Source organism: Mesitornis unicolor, unplaced genomic scaffold (genome assembly GCF_000695765.1).
Source record: "Mesitornis unicolor isolate BGI_N332 unplaced genomic scaffold, ASM69576v1 scaffold18483, whole genome shotgun sequence".
NCBI lineage: Eukaryota > Metazoa > Chordata > Aves > Mesitornithiformes > Mesitornithidae > Mesitornis > Mesitornis unicolor.
The window spans coordinates 899-16,292 of record NW_010175541.1 but is presented as its reverse complement, the minus strand read 5'-3'; the positions used below and the strand labels follow the sequence as shown (position 1 = coordinate 16,292).

Sequence of the window (15,394 nt, the reverse complement as noted above, 5' to 3'; positions counted from 1 at the left end):
TCTGTGATTCTGTGATTCTGTGATTTAAATCTGTGTCTCTCTGCGGCAGGCTGAATGCATCTAAAAGAAATGAATCAACTGTCTTGTGCCATCATGGTCTCTACAACAACACTTCGTGGACAGAGTCCCTTCAAATGTTTCTCAAACCTGGATCTACTTTGTCAACATAACTTACTAAGTTGTTCAAAATAGAAGACTAATTCAGAAAACGCTGCCAAAAGCACAATGTTTAATTACGTTTCACTAGTCCATGAGTGAATGAATATTTGCCAATGTGATTATTAAGCACTGGGACACCCAGAATACCATCTGGAGATAACAAACACTTAGGCAGTTTTTCCTTTCAGTCTCCATTTCTGTTATGGCAGCAAATTACGATGTGGAGAGTCAAATCAGTTTCCTAATCTGGCTTTATTTTTTAGATAGAAAACTACTTGCTTCGTAATCATGAGACCAGAAAGTACCTACAGGAGCAAGCATACCGTCTGCAGCAAGGCATTGTCACCAGTACCACTCAGCAGGTGAGAATTTTGTCCTTACTGGTACTTCTTGGTGTCTAAAATCTTCTTGAAGCCAGAGTTCTGTCTCATTCTGTCAGAGCAGCTGAAAGCAAGATGTGCCCTATGGGTGATGCCTTATTTCCCAAGAAATAATAACCGATTATATTTTTGGAAAGAAAAAAAAAAGCTTTTGTGGGAGGGAGGTCTTACATATAGTAGTACTGTGTAGAGAAAGTTCCAAGCTATTTCTGAGTAAATTACTATTGGAACAAGGAACGGTTGAGTTCGTTCATGCTCAGGAGTCTGACTTTTTAGCAGACACTCATCACTGTGACAAGCATCATCGTAAACCTGTGAGTACCTCATCTTAGAGAGTACATCATCTACCTTACACCTTGACAACTGTGGGTATCATGGGAAGCTTTGCTCAGAGGGAGAGAGCAAAGGAAGGTGGAAGTCTTATGCATTTTTATAGTCTGGACAGCTGAAAAGGCTTCCTGTCTAACACAGCCCAAAATACTGCTTTGAAGCTGGGAAGCTTTTGTTCTTTGTCAACCACTACCAGGTTTCCTAAATGCCATGTGTTGTTCTGGTTTTGGTTTGTTTTTTGGTTTTCTTTTTCTATTTTTTTTTCCTTTCTCTTGAGAGGACTACAAGCATTTTCTGTGGTAGCTTACCATTCTCTCTGCTCTAGTGCATTCCCTGCCTGTACCCCTCAGGGCTGTTTTTAGCTCTACTACACCACTGAAGCAAGGTGGTGTAAGCAGAATAAAACTTATCATGGCCTTGGTTTTAAATTTACTGCCATGTTTGTTTGCACTGGTTGTGTTCCCATGCAAATGAGACACCCCAGCAAAAAGGAGAGGAACATCTGTTTTGCTCTTCAGCTGGGTCAGTTAAATTTCTCTCTCTTCTCTGCATTTTTTTTGGTGAATCAAAGTGGCCTTTTTCTACCTGTGTTATTAAAATTTAATGGTACAGTTTTATTACTAGAACCAGAAATTAAACTCCAATCTCTTGACAGAGAAACTAGTATGTGGACATGTACCGACACTAAAAACTGCAAGAGCAGGAACGCTTTATTTTGTTGTAGTAATTTATCTGTTCCGATGCCACCTTTTTTTTCCCAAGTTAATAATCTCCATATGAATTAAGTTCAGATCTTTTTATAGCTTGGTGGTTTTAGTTGTGCTTTTCTCCAACAATCACACACACATCATGTTTCAGTAAATGTAATTTATTGTTATTTTGAAAGTAGAGTAAAATTATTCATTTCTATATTAAGTTGTGTACAATAAAGATGGATTTTTTAAAAACAGTTTTAAAAACCATCTGGAAAAGACTCTGTAGTTAGTATGGTGGGATTACATCATTATTCCCAGAGTATATTTTTTTCAGTCCAGATGTCCCAGTGAGACTTTCCACTGTCTAATAATTAATTAGCTTTTTGTACTTGTACAAAAAACACCCCAAACCCTTTGAAGAGGAAGAATCCTGTGGAGCAGAAAGGGAGCATGCGGTGAAATAATTTCAGTTCTTGTTACTAATGATATAAATGCTAGAACTCTAGACTTTGTATGGTGGTGACATGTGCACTCAGGTGTTGCTTCAAAATGTCAAATAACCAGTTCTGATGAATGCTATGTGGGCTGATAAAGACTTTTATATCTCCCTGCCCCGTATATCTTTATCAACACTGACAGTATGTTGGACATTCTTATTGGTTTGTCTTGTAAGGATACAGATATACCACCTGCCCTCTACTTGCAGCATGTTGAATGAATTGTCACAGATACAGATTACGTTCATTTTATCTGTAGTCTGAACTTCTTAACAATTCAGGGACCTTTGGAGCTAAGTGTTACATATATCAACAACATTTTCAGCATTAAACTCGCTCCAAAAAAACAGAACAACACTTGAACTGGATAGTTTGTTGGCTATTTGCAGTTATCTTGGAGGTAACTGTGGGGGAAATACTCCAAAGCATTTATTTTTTTTAATGGTGAAGGTTTATATATTTTTGCAATGTTTAGGTGTGTCTTTGAGTTATAATGCTTTCCTTCAGTAGCGTTGATATACCTCCAAGCTCTGATCATGCATTTCCAGATTGTTACTGTCACCACAAATCTCATCATGCTACTATTGACTTGCTACCTGGACTGAATTCAGTTTGCGTTTGACCAATATTCTGATGTTTTATCTTTCCTATTTCTTTTGTTCAAGTAGATGATTGACAGAATATGTGTAAAAGTGCAAGATCATCTCAACTCTTTAAGAAACTGCGGTGTGGATGCTGTACAGGAAGATGTCAAATCTGCAGAACGGCTTATGCGGGATGCTAAGAACTCCAAAACAGTAAGCCTTTCCCAGCATACTGGAAATACTGAGAGCAGTTCGGTGTGTGCTCACAGCTTTTCTCTTTTGGGGGAGTTAAAATAACAGTGTGTCACAAAACAGGATTTTCTTCAGATGATTAACTGTAGGTAGTATTTAAAAGTGACAAAATAATTCTGATTTACGAAGACTTGATTCAGCAGAGAGATTTACTCCTATTTATCCAGATTTGAAGACAGATAATGACGAGCCTACTTTCAGAAGTCATTCTTTCTGTCTTACAGCTCTTACCAAATCTGTATCACCTCGGTGGAGCTGCTTGGGCAGGAGCAAATGGTTCACTCTCCAATCCAATCCAAGAGACACTTGAATCCATGGCTGGAGAAGTCACAAGGGTTGTGGATGAGCAACTTAAGGTCTGTGGATAGATGTGTTACCATTTCTCATATGCAGAAATAACTAAATCTGAGATCTTCTGTTACTAAATGCAAATGTGCCACACTTCTTTTTTTTAATACTTCTCGGTATATTTGTACGTACGCTATCTTTTCATTATGACTTTCTTATAACTTTGTGCCGTATTATCTGGATACTTGCCTGGTTGGAATGAAAAAAACTGCTTTAGTGTTTGCAGTGAGTAGAAGAATAATATACTGTTTATTGTTATTTTATTTTATCTCCTAGAAGAGGAAGATCAGTTGCTCTTTAGGCCCTTAATAGAGGCATCTCTCAAGCACCCTAAAATGTCTCATGCCCTGGAGAAAAGTGCTCATTAGTTCAGGTATCCCACTGGAGTGAAAGCTGCTTTTCTGTAGACTCCATCGCAGAAATTTTTTCTCTGTGACCACTTTTGAACCTGGTGCAGAATTTCTACTTTAACTGTTTCGTTTGGATAACTTGAATGTATTGAGAGTGCTCCAAGAATTACTAGAGGGAGGTTTACACAAAATTTTGTCACAAGTTGCCTGTCAAATCTCAGTTCTTGAATTAGATTGCATTGATCTGTAAATATTCTCAGCTGTCTGTTCAGCCAGATCTTGCTCAGAAAATTCTGTCCTCAATTATGTTAGAACTTACTGTATAATAAGCAAGGAAGAGTCATCCATACGACGTGTGCAAAGGTCTCAGACCAGGAAGAAGTCAAGGTGGGAAAACTTCAGCAACAGGTCTGTATGGAAGCTGATGAATTTAAGAATATGGTTCTGAAGCAATTCATACCAACTCAAGTTTGACTAAGCTGCCTTGCCTGTGTTTTGCTTTATTTAAACTTATCAAAGAATCTGAAAGTGAAGGTTGAACTTTAATGCTTTTAGTCAGTGGAAATATAATGAAGAACAGTGATAATACCACATTACTAATTACTTTTTTGAAATTAAAAAGTTAATAAGGAAAAGGGTGCTGAATTTTTATTATTTTCCTCCCTTTCCCCATTATATACAAGAAGGTGAAGATTCTTTAGCACTTTTTAATTTCTGCAGACATGGAAGTGATTTATCCACAGGATTCTTCTCAGTGGAGCTTCTATGCTATTATTTGGATGGGAATAGTCAGGTCAGCCCTTTGTGCACTCTCATATAAGTCCTGTGCATTTTCGATAGTTGTACAGAAGGGGGAAAAAAAGCTTCTTCAGCATTTGAAATGTTATTTATAGTTTCTGGCATAAGATTGAGTTAATGGGTCTTCAATTTATGCTTTTACACATTTACAGCAAAAAACACTTTAGTGCAACCATTCTAACTTTTACATTTACTTTTGATTTGTGTGACGTTAAAGTTATGTGCCTTACAAGAAACTATCAAGTTGTAATGCTCTTTGTATATTACAGGGCTCATTTTTATTAATTTTTACATTCAAGCTTGAAAGGTTTTCCTTTAAGTTCTATGTGTTCTACTTTGTGTGAAGGAGAAAATGTTGAACATGGATTGGGATTTTTTTTTTCCAGTTGTTAATTCAAAACATCATGGGGAGTTTATTATTTGTGGAGATAGATAAGAGAGCTCATCTAAGTACAGTTCTTTTTGTAGTTGTGAGGGAAAAACATCCTACATGCTCTAAGTAGAGTTTTGATTTTTAGTTTCCATAGCAACCAAAGTCTGATTCTAGAAGGAAGTTTTTGGAAATTGGGTAAAGTCAATGAATGATCGTCAGGCAAATAAGAATTTTTCTTTTTTAAGCTCCAAGAAGGAAAGGGGAAGGAAGGAAGAAGTTAGAATAAGGAGAAGCAACATCTCAGAGTGAGTTGAGTTGGCCAAAAGGAGAAATTACAGCAAGGCCTTTGCCTTTCTTTTCTTCTGCTGGTGTCACTGTGGACACACAGAACCCAGAAATGCTTTATTCAGTGGGCAAAAGCCCGAGGGAAAATTGTAGGCAAGACACATGGTGCTTAGGCAAGAGGAGAATGTTTTGTAAGGATGGAAGTGCTTGAACTATTCCTCCTAAATTCCATCCTAGTGCAAAGGGTTTGTTGGCTCCATAACCTGTTCCATTTTTCCTGTAGATATCATCATCCTCCAGTCCTTTTACTTACTGTATCTTTCTCCTGAATGTTAAAAGTGAATGTTAAGAGTGTTAATTGTGAGCAGGACTTCGTTCTCTTCTTTCTGCACACCTGTGGACTGGCACTTGTGGCCTTGTGACTGAAATGTTTGCCTCTCTGCAGTCAATGTTTGTAGCTATGCGTTTCCATTAGTGAAAGATTTTGGGATGGAAGTAGGGGGAGGGGAAAGATTTCTGTAGATACAATAATTGTCATGTGAAATCAAGAGTTGAAATCCACCACCGAAGAAATTAGATTCAGTTGTGAACTTAAAGAAGAGATCCAAACTCTATTTAACCTTTGAATTGCACATTCTCAGTGTATTTTGAGTAAAAACTAATTTTGATATTTTCAGGTAAGGTCTAGTCTTTCCTCCTACTTCCCACTGACACCTTCACACAGCGTTTCTTTACATGATCCATTTTGAAAGACCATGGTTAGACTGCAGTTTTAATTCAACATAGCAAGTCTTTATAACTGTCATGATTGTGATCCATGGGAGGCCGAGTGTGGATTTCAAGGCAGACTACACAGTTGTACCAGTGAATAAATGCCATGGGACAAAATGGATGCGTCAGAAATTCTCGTGAGTAGTTGATCTGACTCAGTTGTCTCTACCATTGAAGTTCTTCATCCTCCACATGGATATGGCCACAGGGGCTTTAAAGGTTCTTCATTAGTGTTATGGCCCCTATATATGTTGAAGGAGGAGAGGGAGTGCAGAAGGAGTCCTGAAAGGGCAGAGAGATTGGAAACCCAGAAACAAGTTCCATATTAGCTATAATATGTTGTTGTCCTCGTGAATCTGCACTTAAAAATCAGTCAGTTAAGAGGTACAAACTAAAAGATGCTGGTTTGAATCACTAGAATTACTATGTAGTAATGTTTTTTTTGTTTCTTACTCATTATCTACATAAAAAAAATACCAGTTATGGTAGGGCTATGCAAAGAGAAAAAAGCTCTGATAAGATGGAGTTCAGCCTGAGATCACTTACCTGTGAAGTAAGATTGAGAAGAAAAAGGAAATTGGTAGAGTTTCCAAGGGGTGCAGTTCATTATTTTTGTATGATTTAGAAGCACCTAGGTTACAGCTAGGCTTAATGAAACTGATTTTGTTCTGTCTTTTATTAACTATCTTTTTCTGTTTGGTTACCAAACTTCAGTCTTACTGGAGATGACTTGGCCTATTTCAGTAAACTGGGCGCTGTCCTGTTCCTCTTTTCCTCCCACCTTCTGTAGGATTTTGAAAAACTGCTCAAAAGCTGCATGCAACATGGTGTATATTGAAAAATCTGGCATTGTCTAATAGTCGCTGCTTTCCCCACTTGTTTAGAGAATTCAAAACTGGGGGAGATAGGTCTTGCACGTACACTGAAGCATGAACCAATGACAGTGTCTTTATTCTCGCTGCCACTTTGAAAGCACCATGGCTCAAGGAGACCCCACAGTCGCTGGAGTGCAGCAGCAGGACAGCTTCAGTGTGCAGAGACACCAGCTGCCGGAGAGAACCATCTCCTTACTGATCTTTTCAGTATCTCTTCATGCCAGGAATGGACGTAGAGAGTTTACTTTCAGATCCCGTGCTGATGAGCCTTGGCCTCTTGCAATCTCTGAAACAAGTTGCTTGATGGGAAATTAATTGATAGTTGTACAGCCTTCTGAAGATACCAAAAATAGATTCCTGAGTTGCTGGGAATGGAGATGGAGTAAGGTGGATATAGGAAAGAATTTGAATAAAGAACAATTTCCAAGTCTTGACGGAAAATACTGCTTTGTTTTTATACATAAATCTGTTTTACTGTACACTTCATCATGTAGATAAAACTGTATGAATTTAAAATTTACATTTCCAGATAACCAGCTGATTGGTTTATACCTTCTGTGGTCCTACCCAACCTTTTTGGTGTACGAAAATTGAAAGCAATTAGAGGAAAGATGTTTCATTGATACAGGGTACCAGTAGTGTTTCTATGTCTCATCCTGATGCCTATGTGTGTACATTAGAGCTTTCCTATGCTTTTCATGACATAAGTTCATACATGGACGATTATGTGAGGGGACTGTGAGCACTCACCTGCGCCTGTAGTGAGGGCTCTTTAGCCTTCTAGTCAGAGCTGGGGTTTGGAAAAGAAATCAGTAGGTGATAAAACAGGATTTAAACCAGAATTACCTTTTCTCACAGGCGCAGAGAGGAGATAAATCTAATGGAATTGAAAGGGGCTTCATAACATAGCTTCATAGCATTGAGATATATGTGAAAGATTTTTCTAAGAGGAAGTGTAAGAGGGAAGAAGTTGACTTTATACCATCGTCAGGGACGACCTCATTTTAAGAAAAAGAAAGTTGAAGGGGTTAGGGTGTTACACAATCCTGTTTCTGCAGTGTATATGGTTTTCTGCTGTCCTGCTTTGGGCTTTTGATCAGTCGTTAAAAAAGAATCAAAATTATTGAACTGCACCTAAGGTTCACGGTGGACTCTCATGTATGTAAATGAGTTCCTTATATTAAATACTGCAAATCATACTTGTAGCTACTTCTTAATATTTGGCTAGTATATTTCAGCCCAGTACAGCATGCCAAGTTCTCATGAATATCCTTTCTTCATCCACTGATGCCTCTCATAAATTGGCAGGTCTGGAGCACTGATGAAAATTGCTCATTCAGGGTACAGTTTAGAGTGAAGGCTCCTACAACAGAGCATCCACTGCTTCTGCAGCATGCAGAGGCAGCAGTGGTGGATGCTCAAGGGAAGCTAACATGCTGTTCTGGCAGTTAAACACACATATGTAAATGTTTCATATGTGAAAAGGCAAACAAGTACAGTTCCTCCTTAGCTTTATTTTGTAAAATGCCTTTTATATTGCAGCTGGATCACAAAATGAATTGGAAATTAGGAAGAAAAATTGGAAAAGTTGCAAGTCTAAAAGTGTTATAGTGCTACGCACCAAAATGTAATCTTCCAGCTAATTAAAATCTCAATACCTAATCTTAGCTTTTGCTTACTGTGCTGCAGACGCTCCTTGAGTCTATGGTGGATGCAGCGGAAAACCTTTGCCCAAATGTAATGAAGAAAGCTCATATCCGGGAAGACTTGATTGAAGCTAGCACCGAGAAGATTTCCATCCCACGCACTTTTGTGAAAAATGTCCTCTTGGAGCAATCTGGAATTGATATCCTGAATAAAATTAGGTAATTTAAAAGACTAGTCTAACAAAATTGGTTATAGAATTTGGATTTTGGGTTGCATGTATGTGTGTTTGCGTAGTAGAAGATTTTTTGAATGCTTTCATGACTCATGAGAAAGCACATTAGGGTATTCAAAGAGCAGGAAATTGTCCTATAGGTCTGGTGAACTTAGTTCAAGAGATTCAAATATTTGGAATCTCTAGAGATGTTAACTTGATCATTAGTGCATGTGTGTCTATTTATTTAGTAAGAGTTTTGATTTATGGTACACAAATAACAATTTTCATTGCTTATACTTTTTTTTAAGCCTGTTCTTAGGCAACACTGAATTACTGTGGTAGAAGGAAATTGCTCTTCTGTGCTTTGAGTGTTAACAGTGCTTTGTAAGTTGCTGCATTGGTCTTGTCCTGTAGCTGTAGCAATCACTTTAAACCTTTTTGTTTGTGTGGGAGTTGTGCACAGCAGGCAGACATACTTAAAAAATGGAAACTTGGATATTAAAATGACAAACCTGAAGCAGAAACAGTTACTCTAAATGACTCTTAGTTTGCTCTTAAAAAAAAATAAACAGGGGGGGAGGAAGGGGAAGAGGCTTTTACCTGACATTTTACTGCATCTTTTTTTTTTTCATGTTAATTATATACCAGAGAATATATTTATGGAGTATAACGTGGTTGACCTGTACTTAAACCTATACATCATTTGGCTAAGGAATCCTTTCTACTTGATGGAAAAGCATATCATTTTGCATTGTGATGCTAATATCTTTGCAGAAGAAGAAAAAAAGTAAGATGTATAAATTAGTTTCGCAGAGTGCAGCAAAATTGGCAGGAAAAAAATGTTAAAGACTTCAGCTCTGCCTTCAGAGTGTTCGAAGTGGCTCAGGGAGTGAGTTTTCTTCACTTCAGTCCTATCAAACAAATCTTGTCCCTGAGACAATAATAGTGCCACTTCCACCTGTAGTGGAAGTGGAGTGAGGGTGCCACGCTGCAGCTCTTCCTGCCTTATATTATTTCAAACTAATACATAGATAACTGAAGGAAAATTCCTTCACTCTCATTCTCTTCCGACCATGACTTGGCCACTGTTCTACCTCCCTATGAATTGCATTGCCTTTCCAAAGAGTTTCTTACCTTTTTCCCCAGGATTTCTGCAGCAGTGGTGCTAGCCCCAGATATCAGTAGTTTTGTTAATCCAGTGCAACTCAGTCCACTCATTAAAACCTTAAATCAAAATCATGTTACTTGCTGGTAAGCGTTGGTTGAAGCAGTTGGCCTTGAAAGCATAGTGGGAGGAGAGATGGAGCTACGTCTGTGTGATGAGAGTGAAGTTCCTGAGACAGAAAATTAGCTGGAGCCAAAAGAGGAAGCAAAGTTGTGATGGCAAAGAATAGAGAACCAGCATTGTACAGTTGTCCTTAAACCAGCAGACAGATGCAAAAAGGAGTGAAGGAAGTCAGTGGGTTATATTTGGTTGGCCAAAAAGTGATTGCTTTTTCTTTTTTTTTTTTTTTAATAGATGGACATACATGTCTTGAAATGTAATTAGCTTCATTGTAAACCACAAATCCATTCTGTAAGTCAACAGCTGACAGTTCAAACTTGTTTTAGAAAAAAAAAAAGGTGCATGATTTCATTAACATTTATTTTGTGTCGATTTCAAAATCGAAAATCAAAAGGAATGTTTTCGTCATATTTTCCTCTATTACTTCAGAAAAGGAAAACCTCTATGCAAGCTGATAAAAAGTGATGTGATGTGGATGGTGAAGATGCCTTAAAACTACGGCAGTGTCGGCATTGGTTTGCTAAATTTTGGTCCGGAGATTTTGATCTTAAAGATGCACCAAGCTCAGGAAGGCCCATCAAGGTTGATAAGGACAAAATAAAGGCATTGATCAAATCCAATCAGCATTAAATGACATGAGAGATTGCTGATAATCTTAACATAATTAAGCATTGAAAACCCTTTAAAACAACTTGGATACATTAGGAAGCTCGATATTTGGGTGCCACATGAGCTCAGACATTCATCTGACTAAGTGCATTGGCATCTGCCATTCTCTCTTGAAACAAAGAAAATGAACTGTTTTTGACATGTATGATAACAGGCAATGAAAAATGGATCATCTACAACAACGAACAAAAAAGATCATGTAGCACATATGGTGAACCAGCTCAAAGCACTTCAAAAGCAGATATTCACCAAAGGAAGCTGATGCTGTCAGTCTGGTGGGATTTCACAGAATCACAGAACGTTAGGGATTGGAAGGGACCTCAAAAGATCATCCAGTCCAATCCCCCTGCCGGAGCAGGAACACCTAGATGAGGTTGCACAGGAAGGCGTCCAGGCGGGATTTCAAAGGTCTTTTGTATTTTGCATTGCTTCCAAGGAACCAGACCATTAATTTGGACATGTCCTGTCGTCAACTGGATAAATTAACTGATACCATCAAACAATTTTGCTCACTTATCAAGAATTGTTGCAGCTTGGATGGAATATGTTACCACATCCACCATATTTGCCAGACCTGGCACCATCAGGCTACCTTTTGTTCCATTCTTTACAAAATGCCTTAACTGGTAAAACCTTCACTGCTGATAAGGGTATCAGATTGTTCTTGGAACTGTTTTTCTGCTGAAAAAGATAACTTTTTTGAGCACAGAATTATGAAGTTGCCTGAAAGATGGCAAAAGGTAACTGAACAAAATGGTCAGTGTTATTAACACAGTTGCGATTTCCCATGAAAAAAATTGCCTTTCATTTATCCAGGAAAAGATGCAATTACTTTTTGGCCAACCCAATAGTTGCTCAGTGTAGTAGTATTAAACAGGCAGCACTGTCCTAATCCCATTCGTCTGAGATTCATGTTTCTCTGACTTCAGTGGCAGACTGTTCTGTACTGAGTTTCACATGTGGTTTTTATTCAGCTCTCATACCCAGATGTTTTCATTTCAACTCTTAGAGGAATGTTAGAAACAGGTTAAATATGGTACAGAGGCTCTTGTGTTTGCTGTGTGATTCATGAGTTTATTTCTGAAACCTGAAGTCATGTATCCTGAAACCCTCTAATGTTTTACTTCAAATAAAGTGACAGCACTGTGGATCATCATCGCAGTGTTGAACGTGTAATAAAGACACAATTATATTGCATGAATTAAAAATTTCTCTGTCTCGTTCTTAATCCTCACACAGTGAAGTAAAGCTGACAGTGGCTTCTTTCCTGTCTGACCGAGTTGTAGATGAAATCCTGGATGCACTTTCCCATTGCCATCACAAGCTGGTGAGTATTTGCATGGTTGATATCTGAATATGCTGGGTATCTTAACAATGTTATTTACATTCATAAGTTGTTCTGTTTCTCCTTAGCACAGTTCTGGTTTGAAATTGGTCTTCTTATCATTGGCATCGCTAACATAATCTGAAATATAATCATGAGACTCTTGCCTCTTTGCTTTAGGGAAGATACAACCTTGGAAGAGGCTGCTTTATATTTTTGTCCTATTATCTTTTGCACTGTTGTCAACTCTAAAACTAAAAATGCCATTAGGATGCAACATTGAATCATTAGTTAAGAACAGTGCTAGCACTTGTCCTGGTGAGATGATAAGGTTTGATTGCTCATGAAATGAGAGGTAAAATGTCATTCTTTAAAGGAGGGACTGCTGAGATCTTGTTCCCTCAATGAGTTTATCTTGAGGCTACCTAAGAAATGCAGGTATCAAGTCTGAAGAGAAAGGAGTAGAAACATAGGAAATGAACCACTGTTTTTTATTTTAAAGTGCTGAGCTGTCAGGAGGCATGGTTATTTATTATGAAGATATTTGTTTCATCAAGAGTAGAAGAAATAAACAACTGTGTATCCACAGAAAAACATTTTTATTTCTAGTGCTATGGGCTTCTATAAGGAGAATACAGTACTGTTTGTTTGGTTTTTTTAAGAAACCAAGGGGTGGTCATTCTCCTGATTGAAAATGTGCTTTATTTCTGATTGAAATTTCTCTGGCTTCAGCTTGCAGTCATGAATTTTTTCAGATGCTATCCCCACAGGATAAGGGTACCATATATATTTCTCTTTATTTTCTCTCTATAAAAGTCCTCATACACAGAAAACAAATCACTCTTCCCAGCCCTCTTTTTTTTTTTTTTTTAATGAATTGAAGCTGTTGTTTGAGGATGCATCTTCATGACAGAGCAGCATTGTGTAAAGGTACAACCTCTGGTCTTAGGAGCTGTGCAGCAACGTCAGCCTGCTGTGTCAGCGGCCTCATTAATGAGCTCCAGTTGGTTCTGGAACAGGCCCAGCTAGCAGGAGCAGTGGGCTGTCCCTGTCCAGTGTATTGCACAACTTGGACATACCCTACTCTTGCACAGTAAGTCACTTTCTCCAGCCTTTGAGTCACTTCAGTAGCAATCCTCTGCACTTTTTCCAGCTGTTTTAAAAGCCTCTTTTAAAATTATGTTCCCCAGAACCAGACACTGTTCTAATGTTTTAACCAACAACTTCTCTATGAGTGAAATTGCTTTTCTCCTGACACTCTTCACTCCTTGTGTTTACATAGCCAAGAAGATAAGAATTCCTTCCTTTTGGCAGAGCTTCAGTGGTAGCTCATTTTCAGGACTGAGTTTGCTAGATTTTCCTCACAGTAGTGGCTTGACACTTGCTGCTTTTCAGGACTGTGTCCACAGCCAGCTGCCATTGATCTTAGTTCGTAAGGAATGATTGTTTGTACGTTTGATTTGAGTTTATTTACTTTGTGATCCATTTTGGCCTGCATTAGTAACGTGTCCCTTTCACTGTTTAACTCTTCTTTGTTTCTGTTAGCTTATTTCAGATAGTATAGCACTGATGAATTGAAGAGCACATTGAACATTGAAGAGTACGGATCTCAAAAATGCTGGCAGAGGAACTCCTGTCTAATTTGTCAGTATTAATCTTCAACTGACAGCTGCTATCTGAGAGCTGGCAGCTAGTTCTTAATACAGCAAAAAATAAAATGCACTGGCACAGTTCTGTGCCAGCTCCTTAAATTGAAGTGTCACGTACTACTAATTCAGCCACCTACAAATGTCTGTGTATGTTACATTGACACAGTAGTGTTTGAGGCAGATTTGAAAAATAAACCTTGTTCAACAAGATCTAAGTTTGCCTAATGTGATGATGATTAGCATTATTAGTCTAGCCATTTTGGTGTGATTAAAAATAATCCATAACAGCTCTCCAGTTGCTTTTCCTGAGTAGACACTAGGCTAAGTGAGCTATAATTGACTCAGGTCATCTGTTTACCCTTTTGGTGGTTAACAGAACTGCAATCCACTGGTCCAGAGTAGTGCTTATGTTATGTGGTGGACTACAGCTTTCCCTAGTTGTCTCTTTGAAGGTTTCTGTGACTAACTGGTTTGGGCCAGCTGATCTTCAAATACTTGCTTTTAACACATGTCATTTAATATTCTCTTTAGTTACCAACAAAACTAGAAAATACTTCATCATTTTCCTGGCAACATGAACCCACTCCATTCCAAGTACAGTCTAGGGAGGTTTATATAGCATTCTCTGTGCTCTTAGGAACAATTTTCGCTATGTAGGTCTAAAAATTGATTTTGTTATTGTTAGAATTTTTCCTCTCTGATACTTAAAAAAAGTATATTTTAACCCATAGATCTGTCAATGATGATTTTATTTCTTTTTATGGTAACTGCTACCTGTTTCTTCAGTGAAACAGAGTTGAGGTATTTAACAAAACTGTACTGTTATTCAAATAGCAGGTGATATTTTGGCCATCTAATAAATATGAAAATTATATTAGCTGAAATTTTGCAAGTCTTTGTGTTATTTAATTTTTTTTAAAATGGTCCAAGACAAAGCTTCTCTTCCATCTCTTTGTTTTCTTTATAATAAAGACAAGAGAAATGCTGAGAAAGACTTATAATACTATTGTAAGTCAAAAGTAGGGTGGCTTTTTATTTTACTGTTTTCCTTTTTTCCTGTTAGACTTTATCCCTCCCTTCTTTAAAATGTGTGATGGAAAGGCTTTTCCTTCTAAAAAAGAGAGGGAGAAGAGGGGGAAACAAAAAAACCCATACCCTACAAACCCTGTGTAAAGATCAATACACAACTGAGCTTTGCATTTGTAATTGGTCTTCTAGGATCTGTGATCACTTAAGTTCTGTAAGCTTTCTGGTTGGGTTTGGTTTGTCTTTTTTAACTGATTGATGTGTTCTCATCTTCATCCTTAACCTCCAGGCTGACCATTTGACAAGACGTGGCAAACCACTTCCAAAGCAGGAATCACTGGACATTGAATTGGCTGAAGAAAAACCAACCAAACGCTCTATGATCACGGTTGAGGAGCTGACAGAGATAGAACGTTTGGAGGACCTGGACACTTGCATGGTAAGACACATTCCTCAGCACATTTGATTAAGCACACAGATTACTGGAAGAAAAATGTTTTTCAAAATGTCACTTGGCAATTTCATGGTATCGGGAAACTAAAGTTAGGAATTGGCTTCTAGAAAAGATAACTGTTAGCTTGTGAACATCTTATCTGAGTTGCATATTGCCGTTCATCAAAGGAAAAGCTTTTTACTTTTCTTCACTTCTCCTTTCCGTGTACCTTTTCTTGGGCCTTTTCCTTGCATACATTGCTGCAGTCAAGATAATATAATGTGTCTTCCACTGGCTGCAGTTTCACAGAGGTTCAGTTGCAGTAATAAATTGGACCATGCTCTATCCTTTGACAACATGCTGCTTTCTGCCTTTGTCTTCCTTCTACTTGACATGGATTCCTGTGAGCCATAACAATAAATGCTTCTGCCTGAAGTTGTATTATTTGCC

General features: G+C 38.0%; 1 protein-coding gene across 1 annotated transcript; it reads left to right on the top strand.

The window, feature by feature from the left end:
- Nucleotides 1–422: 422 nt before the first annotated feature.
- LOC104538283 (leucine-rich repeat-containing protein 16A-like) lies at nt 423–14,950 on the top strand (the record flags this gene model as incomplete). The annotated part of the gene is made up of 6 exons (XM_010181429.1): nt 423–521; nt 2,730–2,858; nt 3,122–3,253; nt 8,387–8,562; nt 11,752–11,839; nt 14,801–14,950. Coding segments are annotated over 6 exons (774 nt in total), but the record flags the coding sequence as incomplete, so codon positions are not given.
- Between the last annotated feature and the right edge of the window lie 444 nt (nt 14,951–15,394).